This window comes from Diaporthe amygdali (assembly GCF_026229845.1).
Source record: "Diaporthe amygdali strain CAA958 chromosome Unknown NODE_1_length_4327563_cov_65_473760, whole genome shotgun sequence".
NCBI lineage: Eukaryota > Fungi > Ascomycota > Sordariomycetes > Diaporthales > Diaporthaceae > Diaporthe > Diaporthe amygdali.
The window spans coordinates 2,907,449-2,921,649 of record NW_026517021.1 but is presented as its reverse complement, the minus strand read 5'-3'; the positions used below and the strand labels follow the sequence as shown (position 1 = coordinate 2,921,649).

The 14,201-nt window shown below is 55.3% G+C and overlaps 3 protein-coding genes across 3 annotated transcripts; 1 reads left to right on the top strand and 2 right to left on the bottom strand.

Annotated features, from left to right (window-relative positions):
- Positions 1 to 956: 956 nt before the first annotated feature.
- J7T55_006449 (NUDIX domain-containing protein) lies at positions 957 to 1,427 on the top strand (the record flags this gene model as incomplete). The annotated part of the gene is made up of 1 exon (XM_053144424.1): positions 957 to 1,427. One exon carries the CDS (start codon positions 957 to 959, stop codon positions 1,425 to 1,427), a length of 471 nt encoding a protein of 156 aa, XP_053001214.1.
- Positions 1,428 to 3,007: 1,580 nt separating this feature from the next.
- Positions 3,008 to 5,508, bottom strand: J7T55_006448 (vtc domain-containing protein; the record flags this gene model as incomplete). The annotated part of the gene is made up of 3 exons (XM_053144413.1): positions 3,008 to 3,106; positions 3,209 to 4,803; positions 4,869 to 5,508. 3 exons carry the CDS (start codon positions 5,506 to 5,508, stop codon positions 3,008 to 3,010), a joined length of 2,334 nt encoding a protein of 777 aa, XP_053001213.1.
- Positions 5,509 to 6,515: 1,007 nt separating this feature from the next.
- On the bottom strand, positions 6,516 to 13,231 carry J7T55_006447 (enhancer-2 of am; the record flags this gene model as incomplete). Its single annotated transcript, XM_053144402.1, has 7 exons — positions 6,516 to 6,663; positions 6,725 to 9,338; positions 9,432 to 12,128; positions 12,179 to 12,850; positions 12,910 to 12,950; positions 12,999 to 13,052; positions 13,107 to 13,231. 7 exons carry the CDS (start codon positions 13,229 to 13,231, stop codon positions 6,516 to 6,518), a joined length of 6,351 nt encoding a protein of 2,116 aa, XP_053001212.1.
- Between the last annotated feature and the right edge of the window lie 970 nt (positions 13,232 to 14,201).

The following is a 14,201-nucleotide window of genomic DNA, read 5'->3' as shown; positions in this document are numbered from 1 at the left end:
TCGTCACATTTTCTCCCAGCACCTCACCAAACCTTGCCCACCACTGCCTCCCTGACCCTCGCCCTCCGCCCACCTTCACGGCTAAGCTACCTCACCCTTACCAAACCACGCCGCCCCGGCGCTGGTCCAATTTCCAGGTCCGCCTCAATCTGTCACTGTCGCTGCCGCTGCTGCCTGCTTTACAGGCTCAAAAGGTCCTCTGTGCACCTTGACAGCCTCGAGCCAGTCACGAGCCTAATCGATCCCAAGGTCGGCGCGCAACCTGTGCGCTTGAGGCGTTTTACCCCCCCTCCCCCAAGGGGCCAATGTAGCACGACCGCTGCATTCACTCTGCATCTCACAGCACATCATCGCCCCTTGCGCTCCACCGAGGAGACGATCGCCAGCACTTGGGCTCAGTGCGCCAACTGACAGCATCCCCAGGCGACCCCCTCTCAATTTGCCCGTGTTGTCTGTCGCTTGCTGTCACTCCATCACGCCACCTGAGCGCGCCTGAGGATTCAACAAGGAACCTGCCGGAAGGTCCTGCTCCTCTCCAGGAATCAGATTCACATTCGGCGCGAGCCGTTGAGGCGACCTTAGAACTGTCTGATAAACCAGCCTCTCACTGTAACAACTTCCACCATGCTGCTTAAAAACAATTGAAAGACGCCAGGTCTTCCCAGATTCAACTCGAATCGCGACCCCGTACAAGCCCGGGTTCTTCGAGTGCTGGAATCGCTTCCGGCTTCTCTCTGTGGGCTGTTCCGTTCTCTCTCACCATCCCCAAACAACCAAAAGTTCTGATTCGCGCCTGGATCGCCCCATCCCATAACACATACAATCACAAACTCACACACCCACACACGGCTCCGGATCAAGCCAACATGTCAGGGGGCAGCTCAAGTAGTCGGTCTATGGAGTCCCGGACTGGGCGGGCCAAGCAACGTAAGTTTTTATTCTGAACTGCCCATGACATGCCGAAGCCTCTCCGCTTCCCTCCAGGCGGACTGACCAACTCATCTGCTCCAGGATACAACTCCAAGGGCGAACGTCTGGTTGCTGGCGTCGTCCCACTGACCGCGGACAAGAGATATGTCATGATGATACAGTCGACCAAGCGGAAGGGATGGGTCCTACCAAAAGGCGGCTGGGAGACAGACGAGGAGTGCACACAAGCGGCGGAGCGCGAAGCTTGGGAGGAGGCTGGAATCCTGGTTCGCATCGACTATGATTTGGGCGACATTGTTGAGACGAGATCCCTCAAGAGCACCAAGCACAAGTCCCTCTACCGCTTCTACGAGGTTACAGTCGTCAAGGAGGAGCGGGACTGGCCCGAGGTGGAGAAGCGCGAGCGCAAGTGGATGACATACCTTGAGGCGAAGGAGGCCCTCAAGGATCGACCCGAGCTACGGGAGGCTCTAGACCGGTCGACAATGAAGCGGTAGCCACGCCGACTCTGGACTCATGAGGCTCGCCAGCAGGATCCCGGATCCTGCCACTCCGTACCCGACCATTTGGTTTTGACACTTCACCTACCACCGCTGTACCGCCTGCAAAAGAAGCTTTTGCATTCCACAACAATCCCTACGATGTTGATGGTCTCTGAAGGAGAGCTACGCGCTTGGCTCGCCTCGCCTCCATTTCGTCCTATATCGTCACAGCACTGGCCGCGCTATGGTCATTCTCAGCTCTTCTAATTCTCTTTCACAGTTTCACTAGATCGTTCATGGTCGCTGTTTTGTCATTTGTCCATCCACCTCGGGCTGCTATACCTCCACAGTTGGATGATTCAGAGCTGTCCCTTTAAAAAAGCAGAGCATCTGGAGGCTCAAGGTTGCCACACCTAATTTTGACATCTGGGTCCACCCACGGGAACAACGTTGTTTTTGCATGCGGTCAACGCGAATCGGAGTTCAGGGCTGGGCGTGTAGAGGGGACGCAAAAGACCAAAAAGGAAGTTTGCGCGACACAAAAAAAAAATCAAAAGCCCGGAGCTGAGACATATTCGGGAGCAGGAACTGCTTCCTAGGCGCACCTGCGTCTTATCCGACGCCTACTTCTGGGAGCGCGTTGGATGTCACCATGACACTACGAGTCCGCAAGCATGAGTGGAAACCGCAGATGATGTGTTTTGAGAAGCAGACCACAGAGCGGCATAGAATACTAACTTAAGGAAGCACGTAGTCCGAAGACGATATAGAGATGAATAAAAAGTCCTTACTGAGAACACTATGTTTCCAACTGTTGCGATGGACTGCCTAATTATATCAGACTATCTGGTCCTCGCGCCTATTTCCCTCCCCCAAGGTTTCTGAGTGAAGTTCCCTGTTTGGGACGCCTCGCCCAATCAGCTACATCAAGACCAGTCATTGGCCGACGTCTAATATAGGACGTCGACGGCAATTCGTCCTGACTAGGTAGAGGGTGCAAAATGGGGCCGCGGATCACAGGGTGAAGGCGAGCCAATGCAACACTCGAGTGTGCTGTTCCGCAGTCACACTCGAGAAATTAACGAGTAGAACACGAGCGCTCTGAAACGTGGCCAAGTACCTCATAAAGGTGCAGTACCTCACACGGTGCAGATCAGCAATGAGCATCTCTGAGAGGGGTTGAGTGGTACAGATCGCAGGTCGAGCATCAAAGAGAAGAAGGCGTCTTGGTCGAGCGACCCTCAAGCGACACCCCGGCCGGGGCAGCCAGTGCCCAACTGTGTAGCCATGAGAACTTTTGCAGGCCCGGCGGTCCCCTCTGTTGATCACCATCGTCCGCAACTTGATGGGCCGGGTTCGATTGGAAGCGACACCACACGGAACATAGCAGTGTCTGGTTATGCAATGAATTATCCGCTACAAGTTGAAATATATCTGCCGCCCTATCGATGCGCCATTGGCCCCAATACATTTTAGACTCCGTTACCGTGCCCACATTCGCCTGGTCGCGGCAACGACAAGCGACCGCGTCGTATTATCGCCCCCTGTCCTATAATTGCGCCCGTAAAGCCCCGCCCTCAGGCCCAGGACGCTGCTCATCGTAGGAGCTCATCGACGACCGGTAACTGTGCCACGGTCGAGTTTAGACCCTCAAGTGATGCAGCCGCATCCATCCGGTGAACAGCGGCGCGATACTAAAGTGGAGACCATGTGTTAGCAAGATCGACACCGCGCAAGAGAGGCAGGCTCGGATAGGCCCGTATTGGGAAGGAAAGGGGGGGGGGGAGGTTTGTTACCTGGAACACAAAGTTCAACACCAGGGCAACCACTAGCGCGAAGCTGACCACCATGGGGCCGACCAGGTTGTCAAAGTCCCTCCCGCTGCGGTCGACGATCATCTGCCTGCGCGTGCGGTGCATGAGCCAGCCCCAGCCGCCAGCGAAGGCGGCGATGGCGAGATAGACGATCCCGAAGGCCAGGGCCAGCATGTCCCGGCCCGCGGCCGTGTACAGCGCGACGGCCAGGCCGCCCAGCAGGACGCAGATGTGCTGCCACTTCATGAAGGTCCGCTCGTTGGCCAGCCACACCTTGGGCTCGACCTTGAGCGGGCCCTCGTTCTTGATCCACGTCTCGGGCTCGGTGACGCCCTCGGGCAGCTGCACCTTGTCGCGCTTGCGCTGCCGCGACTTGGCGTAGCGCGTGATTATCGAGAAGGAGGGCATGATGGTGCCGTAGCCCCGCTGCTGTTGCTGCTGTCCCTGCTCGTTCTGTTGTCCAGCGGACTCGCCATTCTCCCGGGGTCCTCGGCCAGCCACTGCCGTCGACGCGGGCGAACCAGCAGGCCCAGCACCGCTTTCGCTGGCGATTCGCTCCGCCAAGTACGACTTACTGACAGGCGAGCTCTTGGAAGGCTGGAATGAGCCCATCTTGTTGCCGAGCAAGCTGCCTACGACCTGCTCATCAGCGGCGCGCCGGGCCTTCTTCTGCTCCTCCTCCTCAAACGCCGCCTGAGGGTCCTTGCGGATGTCCTTGTCCAGGTCACTCAGCCAGAAGGGCAGGGTGTTGACATAGTCGTCGAAAAGAACGGCAACACCGTGCGCAAATTTGGAGAAGCGAGCTGCAGGGTAGACCATGTGGGATGAGATCAGGTCCTCGATCCACTCCGGTCGCTTGCGTTTGCCATCCTCCTTCAGCTTGATTTCCAGTAATGCGTGGGGGAACCTTGAGACCTCGCTCTGGTTGATATCCTTGAAAGGATATCCAATATTCCTATTGTCGATATCAAGTCGATGCCACTCGTTAGGGTCGCGACAGGGCCGCCTGGAGTCCAAGGTATCCTCACGGACAAATGCCAGATCAGTGTCGATGGAGATGCGGATGCGGTCATCGGTTGGCTTCTGGAATGCCGTGCGCTTGTAATTTGCCCGCACCACGGGCTGTAGCTTGCGCTCCTTGATGAACTCCTGAATGCCGTTTACTGTCGATTTGAATTTGGCGATCTCGTCTTCGCTCTGGCCCTGCCGCTCCATCTTGGCAATGGTCTTTTCCATCTTGTATTCGCCATCGATGAAAGGCTTGACGTACTTGCCCTTGATGGTGAACTTGCGTTCTTCGCTGCTGCCGCCCTCACGGACAATCTTCTGCTCCAAGAAAATCTCGGGTGAGGCACTCAACTGCCCATACCAGCGTAACCGCAAAGACGACGCCTCGGTCTCGCGCTCAACCTTTCGCTTGTAAAGGTCGAACTTGGAGTTGTCGAAGTACAGAGAAGTCAAGCTGGGGTCCTCGTTTCCGTCTACCTCCTTTGCTGAGACCTCGCTGTACACCAAGTTTGGCAAGCGTCGCATGATGAAGGTCTTGACCTCGAGCAAGTTATCGGCATGAACCCAGACTATTCGAACGGCCGGTCAGCTATCAGAGAGCTATGATGTATCTTGGTGGCACGGGTTCACTTACACTTGTGCGCTGAATATGTCTCGCCGTTACGCGTCTCCTGCACACCATCCTGCAGCTCTGCCATGACCCCATCGCTGACGCCCTCCTCCAGCTGCTGCTTAACCGTGAAGTATGCCAGCGACAGCCTGTGGATCAAGGGGGAGTATGCCTGCTCCGAGTTGAAGGGCCGGTCCGACAGCTGCTGCATCATCATCGGCCGGATCTTGTAGCGCAGCCCCCTCTTGCGGTCGTGCTTCTTGACTATCTTCAAGAAGCCGGTGTAGTTTATGTTGCTGTACCTCTTGAGCTCGTTGACCTCGTTTGTGATGGCGTCCAGCTCGGCCTCGAGCTCCTTGAGCCGCTGGGTGGCGATGTCGCTCCGGGGCTGGTCATTCTCGGGGGTGGGCAGCTCCTTGAGCTTCTCGAAGGCGGAGTCGACGCGGTCCTTGAGTTCCTTGAACTTCTCCTCGTGAAAGCTGGTGACCTTCTCAAGCTGTACGTTGAAGATCTCGTCGCTGAACCTGGTCTCATCGTTTTCGGTCCAAGACTCGTCCTCCTCGTATTCGTCCTCACGAAGCATGCTCTTCAGTTTGGGGTAGTCGAGGTATTTGTCCTGCCATGGCTGGTGGAAGGACGACTGGAGTGTCTTGCCGAAGCGCATTTTAACGTATGGTTATTTCGGCCTTGCAGTTATTGTGAAAGGATGTAGATCTGGGTTCGTGATCCAGCGCCTAAAGAGAGAGGTTTCCGGGAGGGGGAGGCAGCTGATAACGAATGTGGTTGAAGCCGCCCAGGCACACTAGATGGATCCTGATCGCCGCTGCTCAAATCGAGTATGCCTTGGTCGGGATTCCACAATATGTATATCAGGACTCGGGGCAACTACGAGGAGGAATCGAAGCATAAGTGGTGCAGAGTCAGCTTGATGAGGTCGCATTGCGCTGGAGGACATTAGCTAAGAAGCTCCTCTGCGCCACCGTACCGAGGGCCCCCACGTCGCGGCAACGCAAGAGGCCGGGCTTTTGGCTGTACTTCTACAGCGCTAGCCGGCGTGCAATTGACCTATCAAGAGCCCAAACGCTCCCACATGTTGCTGCTATTACCAGGATAGCAATGCAGCCCGTTTTCACGTCGCGTGCCCTCATTCCCGTACTATTGCCGTTGCTGCCGTCTGGTGAGGAGGACGGACCGTGTAGGTTTTTTCTTCCAAGTGAGTCTACACATTGAGTCTTGACACATAGAAGCAGAGGGAGACCTGCCTCACCCTATCTCCAGACAAGTATCGTACTGGATGTACTCATTTTTATTGAAAAGATAGCTGGAAGCAAAGTTACGTACAAACAGATACGAAGAAACAGATATCAACAGTGAAAGCGAATGATGAAATGTCCGAATTTCAATTACATCCAAAATGATAATTTCATGTCGCACCAGGTGGTATCAAATAGCAAGACGAAGGGTGGGAAAACATTCGCTCATGTCCCTTCATGTAATGAATGCTTGCTCCTGTCCTGTCCGGTACACTTTTTTCCCCGCTTTGACTGCTGCTTGCTTTTTTCCCCTGCCCAACCGTAACCTCATTCGTGTGCGTATGTAGATGTCGTGAATACTGATACATAAGAGGTCTTTCGTACAATCGTGAGAGAGCGTGGTGGTGAGCAGAAGTGTCTAGGCGGCAACGGGAGGGGTGATCTTGACCATGTCGAGCACCTCGTTTGCTGAGCGCTTTACGATACCACCAGTGACAGGGAGGTTGGTGGAGTGCTCCAAATACAAGTCGACCTCGCGAGCTGCCTGGCGGCCCTCGTTGATACCCCTGGGAGAAATGTTAGCGTCGAGACATAGTCAAAATGTTTCAATGTGTGCGGATAACTTACCAGACAATGAGCGATTGTCCACGTCGGCAATCACCAGCCGCGAACACGCCTTCGATATTTGTCGAGTACTTGCCCGCCGGCGTCTTGACGTTGGTCCGAGGATCCTTCTCGATCTCATCTCCAATGGCACGCTGCTCAGGGCCCAGGAAGCCCATGGCCAGGAGCACAAGGTCGGCAGGGAAGAACTGCTCGCTGCCTTCCACATCCTTCAAGACCCACTTTCCGGCGTCGTCCTTGGTCCACTCAACGCGCACCGTCTCGATGCCCTTGACGTTTCCGTTGCCATCGCTGACAAACTTGGACGACTTGATACAATACTCACGCGGGTCCTTGCCAGTGTGCTGTCGCACCTCGCTGTGACCATAGTCGACGCGGTAGATGCGAGGCCACTGCGGCCAAGGGTTGTCCCGCGCACGAGTCTCAGGTGGCTGGGGCAGGAGCTCAAAGTTGACGACGGACTTGGCGCCGTGACGGACCGAAGTGCCGATACAGTCATTGCCCGTATCACCACCGCCGATGACGACAACATGTTTGTCCTTGGCCGAGATGTAGCCGCCATCCGCGAGCTCAGAGTCGAGCAGGGACTTGGTGTTCTTGTGCAAGAACTCCATGGCAAAGTGAACGCCGTTGACGTTACGTCCTTCAATTGGCAGATCACGACCGACAGTCGCGCCGGTGGCGATGACGACGGCGTTGTTCTGGGCCCGGAGGTCCTTCAGCGTGATATCATCACCAATGCTGACGCCGGTCTTGAATTGGACACCTTCAGCAGCCATGAAGTCGGTCCTTCGCTTGACAATGCGCTTGTCAAGCTTCATGTTGGGAATGCCGTACATCAGCAGACCACCAAGCCTGTCAGCACGTTCGTAAACGGTGACCAAGTGACCGGCCCTGTTGAGCTGATCGGCAGCGGCAAGACCGGCTGGGCCAGAGCCAATGACGGCGATCTTCTTGCCAGTGCGGACCTGAGGCGGGCGAGGCACCATCCAGCCCATCTCGAAACCGCGGTCAATGATGGCACATTCAATTGACTTGATGCCGACTGGGTCTTCGTTGATGCCGAGGACACAAGCACCTTCGCAGGGCGCAGGACAGACACGGCCGGTGAACTCGGGGAAGTTGTTGGTCATGAGAAGGCGGTTAAGAGCGTCTTGCCACTGGTTCTGGAACACGAGCTCGTTCCACTTAGGGATGATGTTCGAGATAGGGCAACCGGTGTCTGACTGGCAGAAAGGAACACCACAGTCCATGCAGCGCGCGGACTGATACTTGAGCTCGTCCTCGTCGAGTCGAGAAGAAAGCTCAGCCCAGTCCTTAGTGCGGGTCTTGACATCACGGTACTTCTCCGCCCGACGATGGTACTTCATGAATCCCTTAGTCTTGTCGAGGACAAGTGCGCGCCTGGACTCGGCCTTTTTGTCTCCCATGGCTTCCTCCATATCCTGGAGAGGGGCAGACTTGTGCTTCTCTTCCTTTTTACCAGGGATGACGGGAAGGTTGTGCTCAGCCTTCTTAGCCTCAGCAGCTTTCGCGGCCTCTTCCAAGAGAACTCGCTTGTAGTCAACTGGAAGAACCTTGATGAACCTGGGAAGGACTCGGTTGAAGTCAACCAGGATACGAGCGGCGAGCTCGGAACCCGTGTAGTGATGGTGGTCCTCGATCATACCCCGTAGGAAGGCGATCTCAGTGGGGTCATCGACGCCAGAAGCTTCCACCATCTCTGTGTTGAGCTTCGACAGGAAGTCGTGGCCCTTATCCAGGACGTACGCAATACCACCTGACATACCAGCTGCGAAGTTTCGGCCAGTGCTGCCCAGAACAACAATGCGGCCTCCGGTCATGTACTCGCAACCGTGATCACCGACACCCTCAACAACGGCGTGGGCGCCAGAGTTACGCACGGCGAAACGCTCCGCAGCAACACCACGGAAGTAACAGTGACCGGCAGTGGCACCGTACAAACAGACGTTGCCAACCAAAACGTTCTCTTCAGCTTTGAATACGGCGGAACGAGGTGGGTAAATAACAAGACGGCCACCTGAGAGACCCTTACCAACGTAGTCGTTGGAATCACCCTCCAGCTCGAGAGTCACACCAGGGGCCAAGAAAGCACCAAATGACTGTCCAGCGGATCCCTTGATGGAAACATGGACCGTGTCGACTGGCAGACCAGCTTCTCCATAACGCTTGGAGATTTGGTAAGAGAGCGAAGTACCCATGGCACGATCTGTGTTGACAATATCACACTCGATACGACTTGGAAGACCCTTGTCCAGTGTAAGCTCAGCCTCGGAGATGAGCTTGTTGTCCAAACGGACGTAGAGACGGTGGTCCTGCTTCCTGACATTAAATGTGGCGACACCGCTGCGCAGGGAGTGCGCTGGGGTGAGCAACAGATCGAGGTCAAGATTCTCGGTCTTCCTGGTCCGTAGGTCATCCCGAACCTTCAAGCACTCGACATGGCCAACCATCTCATTGATGGTCCTGAAACCAAGCTGGGCCATGATGGCTCGCAGCTCGTTGGCCACGTAGTAGAAGAAGTTGATGACGTGCTCGGGGGTTCCCTTGAACTTCTCGCGAAGCTTCGGGTCTTGCGTAGCGATTCCGACGGGACCTGTTTATCATTAGACGTTAGATGTTCCACGATCTGCCTGACTAGCTAGAGAACTAGGAGAACTAGAGAATTCTAAAGAATCTCAGCACTTACAGGTGTTCAAATGGCACTTCCTCATCATTATGCAACCCATTGCGATGAGAGGAGTGGTAGCGAAGCCCCACTCTTCGGCACCGAGCAAGCAGGCCATGGCGACATCTCGCCCCGTTCGAAGCTGGCCATCGGTTTGGACAACAACACGACCACGAAGGTCGTTCAGGACAAGGGTCTGGTGGGTCTCAGCCAGACCGAGCTCCCAGGGAAGACCGGCATGCTTGATACCAGTCCATCGGGAAGCGCCTGTGCCACCGTCGTGGCCAGAGATCAGGATGTGGTCAGCCTTGGCCTTGGCAACACCAGCCGCCACGATACCAACACCAGTCTCCGAGACAAGCTTGACGGAAACTCGCGAGCGGGGGCTGGAGCACTTGAGATCGTAGATGAGCTGCTTCAGATCCTCGATAGAGTAGATATCGTGGTGGGGCGGTGGCGAGATCAGACCGACACCCGGGGTCGAGTGACGAGTCCTTGCAATGCTCTTGCTGACCTTGTGTCCTGGCAATTCTCCGCCCTCTCCCGGCTTCGCGCCCTGGGCCATCTTGATCTGAAGCTCGTCCGAGTCGGCAAGGTATGCAGACGTGACACCGAAGCGGCCGCTGGCAACCTGCTTGATAGCCGACCGCCGAGTGTCACCATTTTCGTCGATATGGGACCGCTCAGGATCCTCACCACCCTCACCAGTGTTGGACTTGCCACCCAGGCGGTTCATGGCGACAGCGAGCGTGGCATGCGACTCCATAGAGATGGAACCGTAGGACATGGCGCCGGTGCAGAAGCGGCGGACGATCTCGGTCCAGGGCTCAACTTGGTCAATAGGGATGGATTTGGACTCGTCGAACTCGAAGTCCAGCATGCCTCGCAGAGTACAGGCCTTGATCTGCTCATACTCGGACTTTGAGTATGCCTCGTAGGACTTGTCGTTCTTGTTGCGAACCGCGTCTTGGATGTTGGCGATGGACACAGGGTCGTTGATGTGAGGCTCGCCACCATCTCGCCAGTGGTACTCACCCGACTCTGTGAGACCGGGCACACCGACCGTGTATCGTGAAGGGAAACCTCGCTCATGGAATCTGAAGGCATCTTCCGCGATGTGTTCGAGAGTGACACCTCCAATTCGGGAGGCAGTTCCTCTGAAGCTCAATTCCACAACGGAATTGTGAACTCCGAGTGCCTCGAAAATCTGGGCGCCCTTGTAACTAGCCAGTGTTGAAATACCCATCTTGCTCATCACCTTGAGAATTCCGCCATCGCAAGAGTGCTTGTAGTTCTTGATGAGGTCCTCGTCCGTCATGTTCTTGCGAATGAGTTTCTCCCGGTTCAGCTTCAAGATGCACTCCATGGCCAGGTACGGGTTGATGCCATCGGCGCCGTAGGCAAGCAGGACACACATGTGTTGAACCTCACGAGCTTCCGCTGTCTCGACAACGATGGCAGCCATTGATCGCCATTTGTTGTTGACCAAGTGGTGGTGAATCATACCGGAGGCCAGGAGAGTTGAGACCGAAATGCGGTCGGCCGATGTCTTGCGGTCAGACAGGATGATGATACGGTTGCGTTTCTCGATGGCATCAGTGGCCTGGTCGCGGATGTAGTCCAAGTGCTTAATATAGCCTTGAATCCCGTCCTTCTTGGGGAACGTGATGTCGATGACCTTGACGGTCCAGTCAGGGTACAGCTTGGACATAGTCTTGAGTGTGTTGAGTTCCGGGATTGAGAGGATAGGGCTCTTGAGGAGCAGCCGACCGCATTGCTCGGGAGCAATTTCCAGGAGATTTCCTTGGGGGCCGACATAGCACTCCAAAGACATGACAATCGACTCCCTGATAGGGTCAATAGGAGGATTGGTCACTTGGGCAAACAGCTGTCTGAAGTAATTCGCAAGCAGCTGCGGCTCTTTGGACAGACAAGCAAGAGGAGCATCGTTACCCATAGAGCCCAGAGCCTCCTTCTCGTCGGCCGCCATGGGAGCAAGGATCAAGGTAACCTGCTCGAAGGTATATCCAAAGGCTTGCAGGAGAGGATCTTCCTGAACAGCATGGGAATCAGGTTTCGCAGCCAATTCCAGGGACTTGTCAGCCTCAGACTGTTTGAGGACATTGTCCAGCTTTAGGAGCTCACTGTCGAGCCAAGAGCGAAAGTCTTGTCGCTGGGAAACCCTCTCCTTCAGCTCGCGGTCATCGATGATGCGCCCTTCCTGGGTGTCAACCAGCAGCATACGTCCAGGCTGTAGACGACCCTTTTGCACGACGCGCTCGGGCTCTACGCTGATGGTACCAACCTCAGAAGCGCAGATGATGCGGTCGTCGTCCATGACATAGAATCGGCAAGGTCGCAGACCATTTCGGTCGAGGTTAGCACCGCAGAAGCGACCATCGGCAAAGGTGAAAAGAGCAGGACCATCCCATGGCTCCATTTGGCACGCGGCCCACTCGTAGAAAGCGGCCTTCTTGGGATCCATGTGGGCATTATCCTGCCACGCTTCAGGAACCATCAGCATAACAGCCTCCGGCAATGAAAGCACACCGTTGATGGTGAGCAACTCGAGGACATTGTCAAAAGCAGCAGAATCCGAGCCACCATCTTCGACAATAGGATACAGCATCTCCAACTCTTCCGCAAACACGTCCGACTGCATTACACCCTCGCGAGCCCTCATCCAGTTCTTGTTGCCACGCAAGGTGTTGATTTCACCTATAATCTAGTTAGCACCTTAGAACAGCCGGCTGAGGAGTGTGGCCTACCGTTGTGGGCAGCCCACCGCAGAGGCTGTGCACGGTCCCATGAAGGGAATGTGTTGGTGGAGAACCGAGAGTGTACCAGGGCGAAGTGTGCCTCGTAGTCGGCGTTCACCAGATCATGGTAGTACTGGTAGACCTGAACAGGAGCAAGCTGGCCCTTGTAGACGATGTTCCTGTTGGAAAGCGAGCAAATGTAAAACCAGTTGTGGAGGCCGATGGTGTGCGTGGCACGCTTTCGCAGCACGAATAGCTGGATTTCAAAGTGTCTGAAGTCAAACTTCTCGGGGTCGGTCATTTCTGGCGCGTTCCCGGAGCCGTAGTGAGATGCAAGGACTACGAAAGGCTGCAGAATCACAGGCTGGCGACTGAGAGCAGCAGGCCCGAGCAGAGTGGAATCAGTAGGAGGCTCTCGCCATCCCAAGATACGCAAGCCCAAGGACTCGGCAATGTCTTCCAATTGCCGTTGCTGCTCCTGCAGCTTCTCAGGTTCAGGGTTGAAAAACAGGTTGCCAACGGCATACTGTCCGGCAGGCGGAAGCTTGATGCCGACATCGCGCTCAAAGTTCTTGATGAAGAACTTGTAGGGAATCGAAGTCATGACACCGGCTCCGTCACCGTCTCGAGCATCAGATCCCACCGCACCTCGATGGGTCATGTTGCAAAGAAGGTTGCGAGCTGTACAAGATTAGTTCGAGGTGATCACAGCTCGGATTTGGGCTGTTGCTTCTACTCACCATCGCTGACGATCTTGTGGCTTGCCTTGCCCTTGATGTGGCTACACGCCGTTAGCTAGAGCATCAACCAGATAGATAGACCTATATACCAGGCAAAACCGACACCGCACGCATCTTTCTCGAGATCAGGGTCGTACAGTCCCCTAATTGTTACCGATTAGCAATTTGCGAATGTCATGATAGCCAAGGGCGCTTACTGCTTCACGGGCAGGGCTCCGGCCCACGAGCCGTTGCCCTCTTCCTGATATTCATAGGGATGGTACGCCTCTTTTTCAGCCAGTAAATGTTGGTCTCTGTCGTCGAACTCAGTAACCACGCCCATGCTAGGCCACCACTCCTAAATTTCTGGGTGGGTCAAAAAGTCACTGGAGGACTGGAGACTCGTCTCTGGCGATAGGCGAGAGGAGCCTGCTGTTTAGTTTTGAGAGCAGCAGCGCTGCTCTTGTGGGTGATTCTGCAGAAGCGAACTGTTAGCAAATCCTTTGATCTGACCCAGTGCAAATCAAAAGCGATGCAGAGCCGGAAGAGATGTTCGCCAGATTAAGATCAGCCATCCAGCGGCAGCCCACGGCGGTAATGGAAGTTCGGATGGACCCCAGGCCACTGGTTTTCTTGAGGAGCATCGCATGCTGCAACACAAAAAGTCGCAATGCTAATCAGACGAGCGACAGGTGCAAATTGGCTCTGGCTGACCCTGCGGAGCAATGACGCAGATACATGTATACTCGAGAGCAGGCCCGAGCTCTCGGCGGGGTCAGCCATACACAGCTCCAAGACCCTCACAGGACACCCCGCTGCTAGAGCTGGACTGGCTTGTAGTACGTGATCCCATGACATAGATCCCAAGCGGCTGACTCTCTGTGTGGTGTATCGTCTCGTGTGACCACATCCTGCAAATCGGGCTCTTGCTGAATCGTGTGACAAAGCTGTGCCGATATAGATTGAGGATCGCCTGCCTCGGTGACGATGTTCTTTTTAGGTTGGCAACAAAGGCAACTTGGCGCAGTCCTACGCCTGGATGGCCTTGTAACTGGAGGAATGATTTGTTTGCTGTTGGCGATACAATTTCTGAAGAGTGGCAAGTCTTCATGGACCGCAATTTTTCTGGTGGTCGTAGCATGCGGAGAACTCATCCAATTCGTCCCCTCGAACCGAGTCGAGAAGTTTGGCGCGTGCAATGCGAGGTGTGACACCGGCCAATAAGGTTGCCGCGGCGCAGAGCTTCTCGTGCGACTATACCACGGCCTTTGATAAGAAGGGTGGCATATTTTGTTCTCTCGCCCAACTTCTCC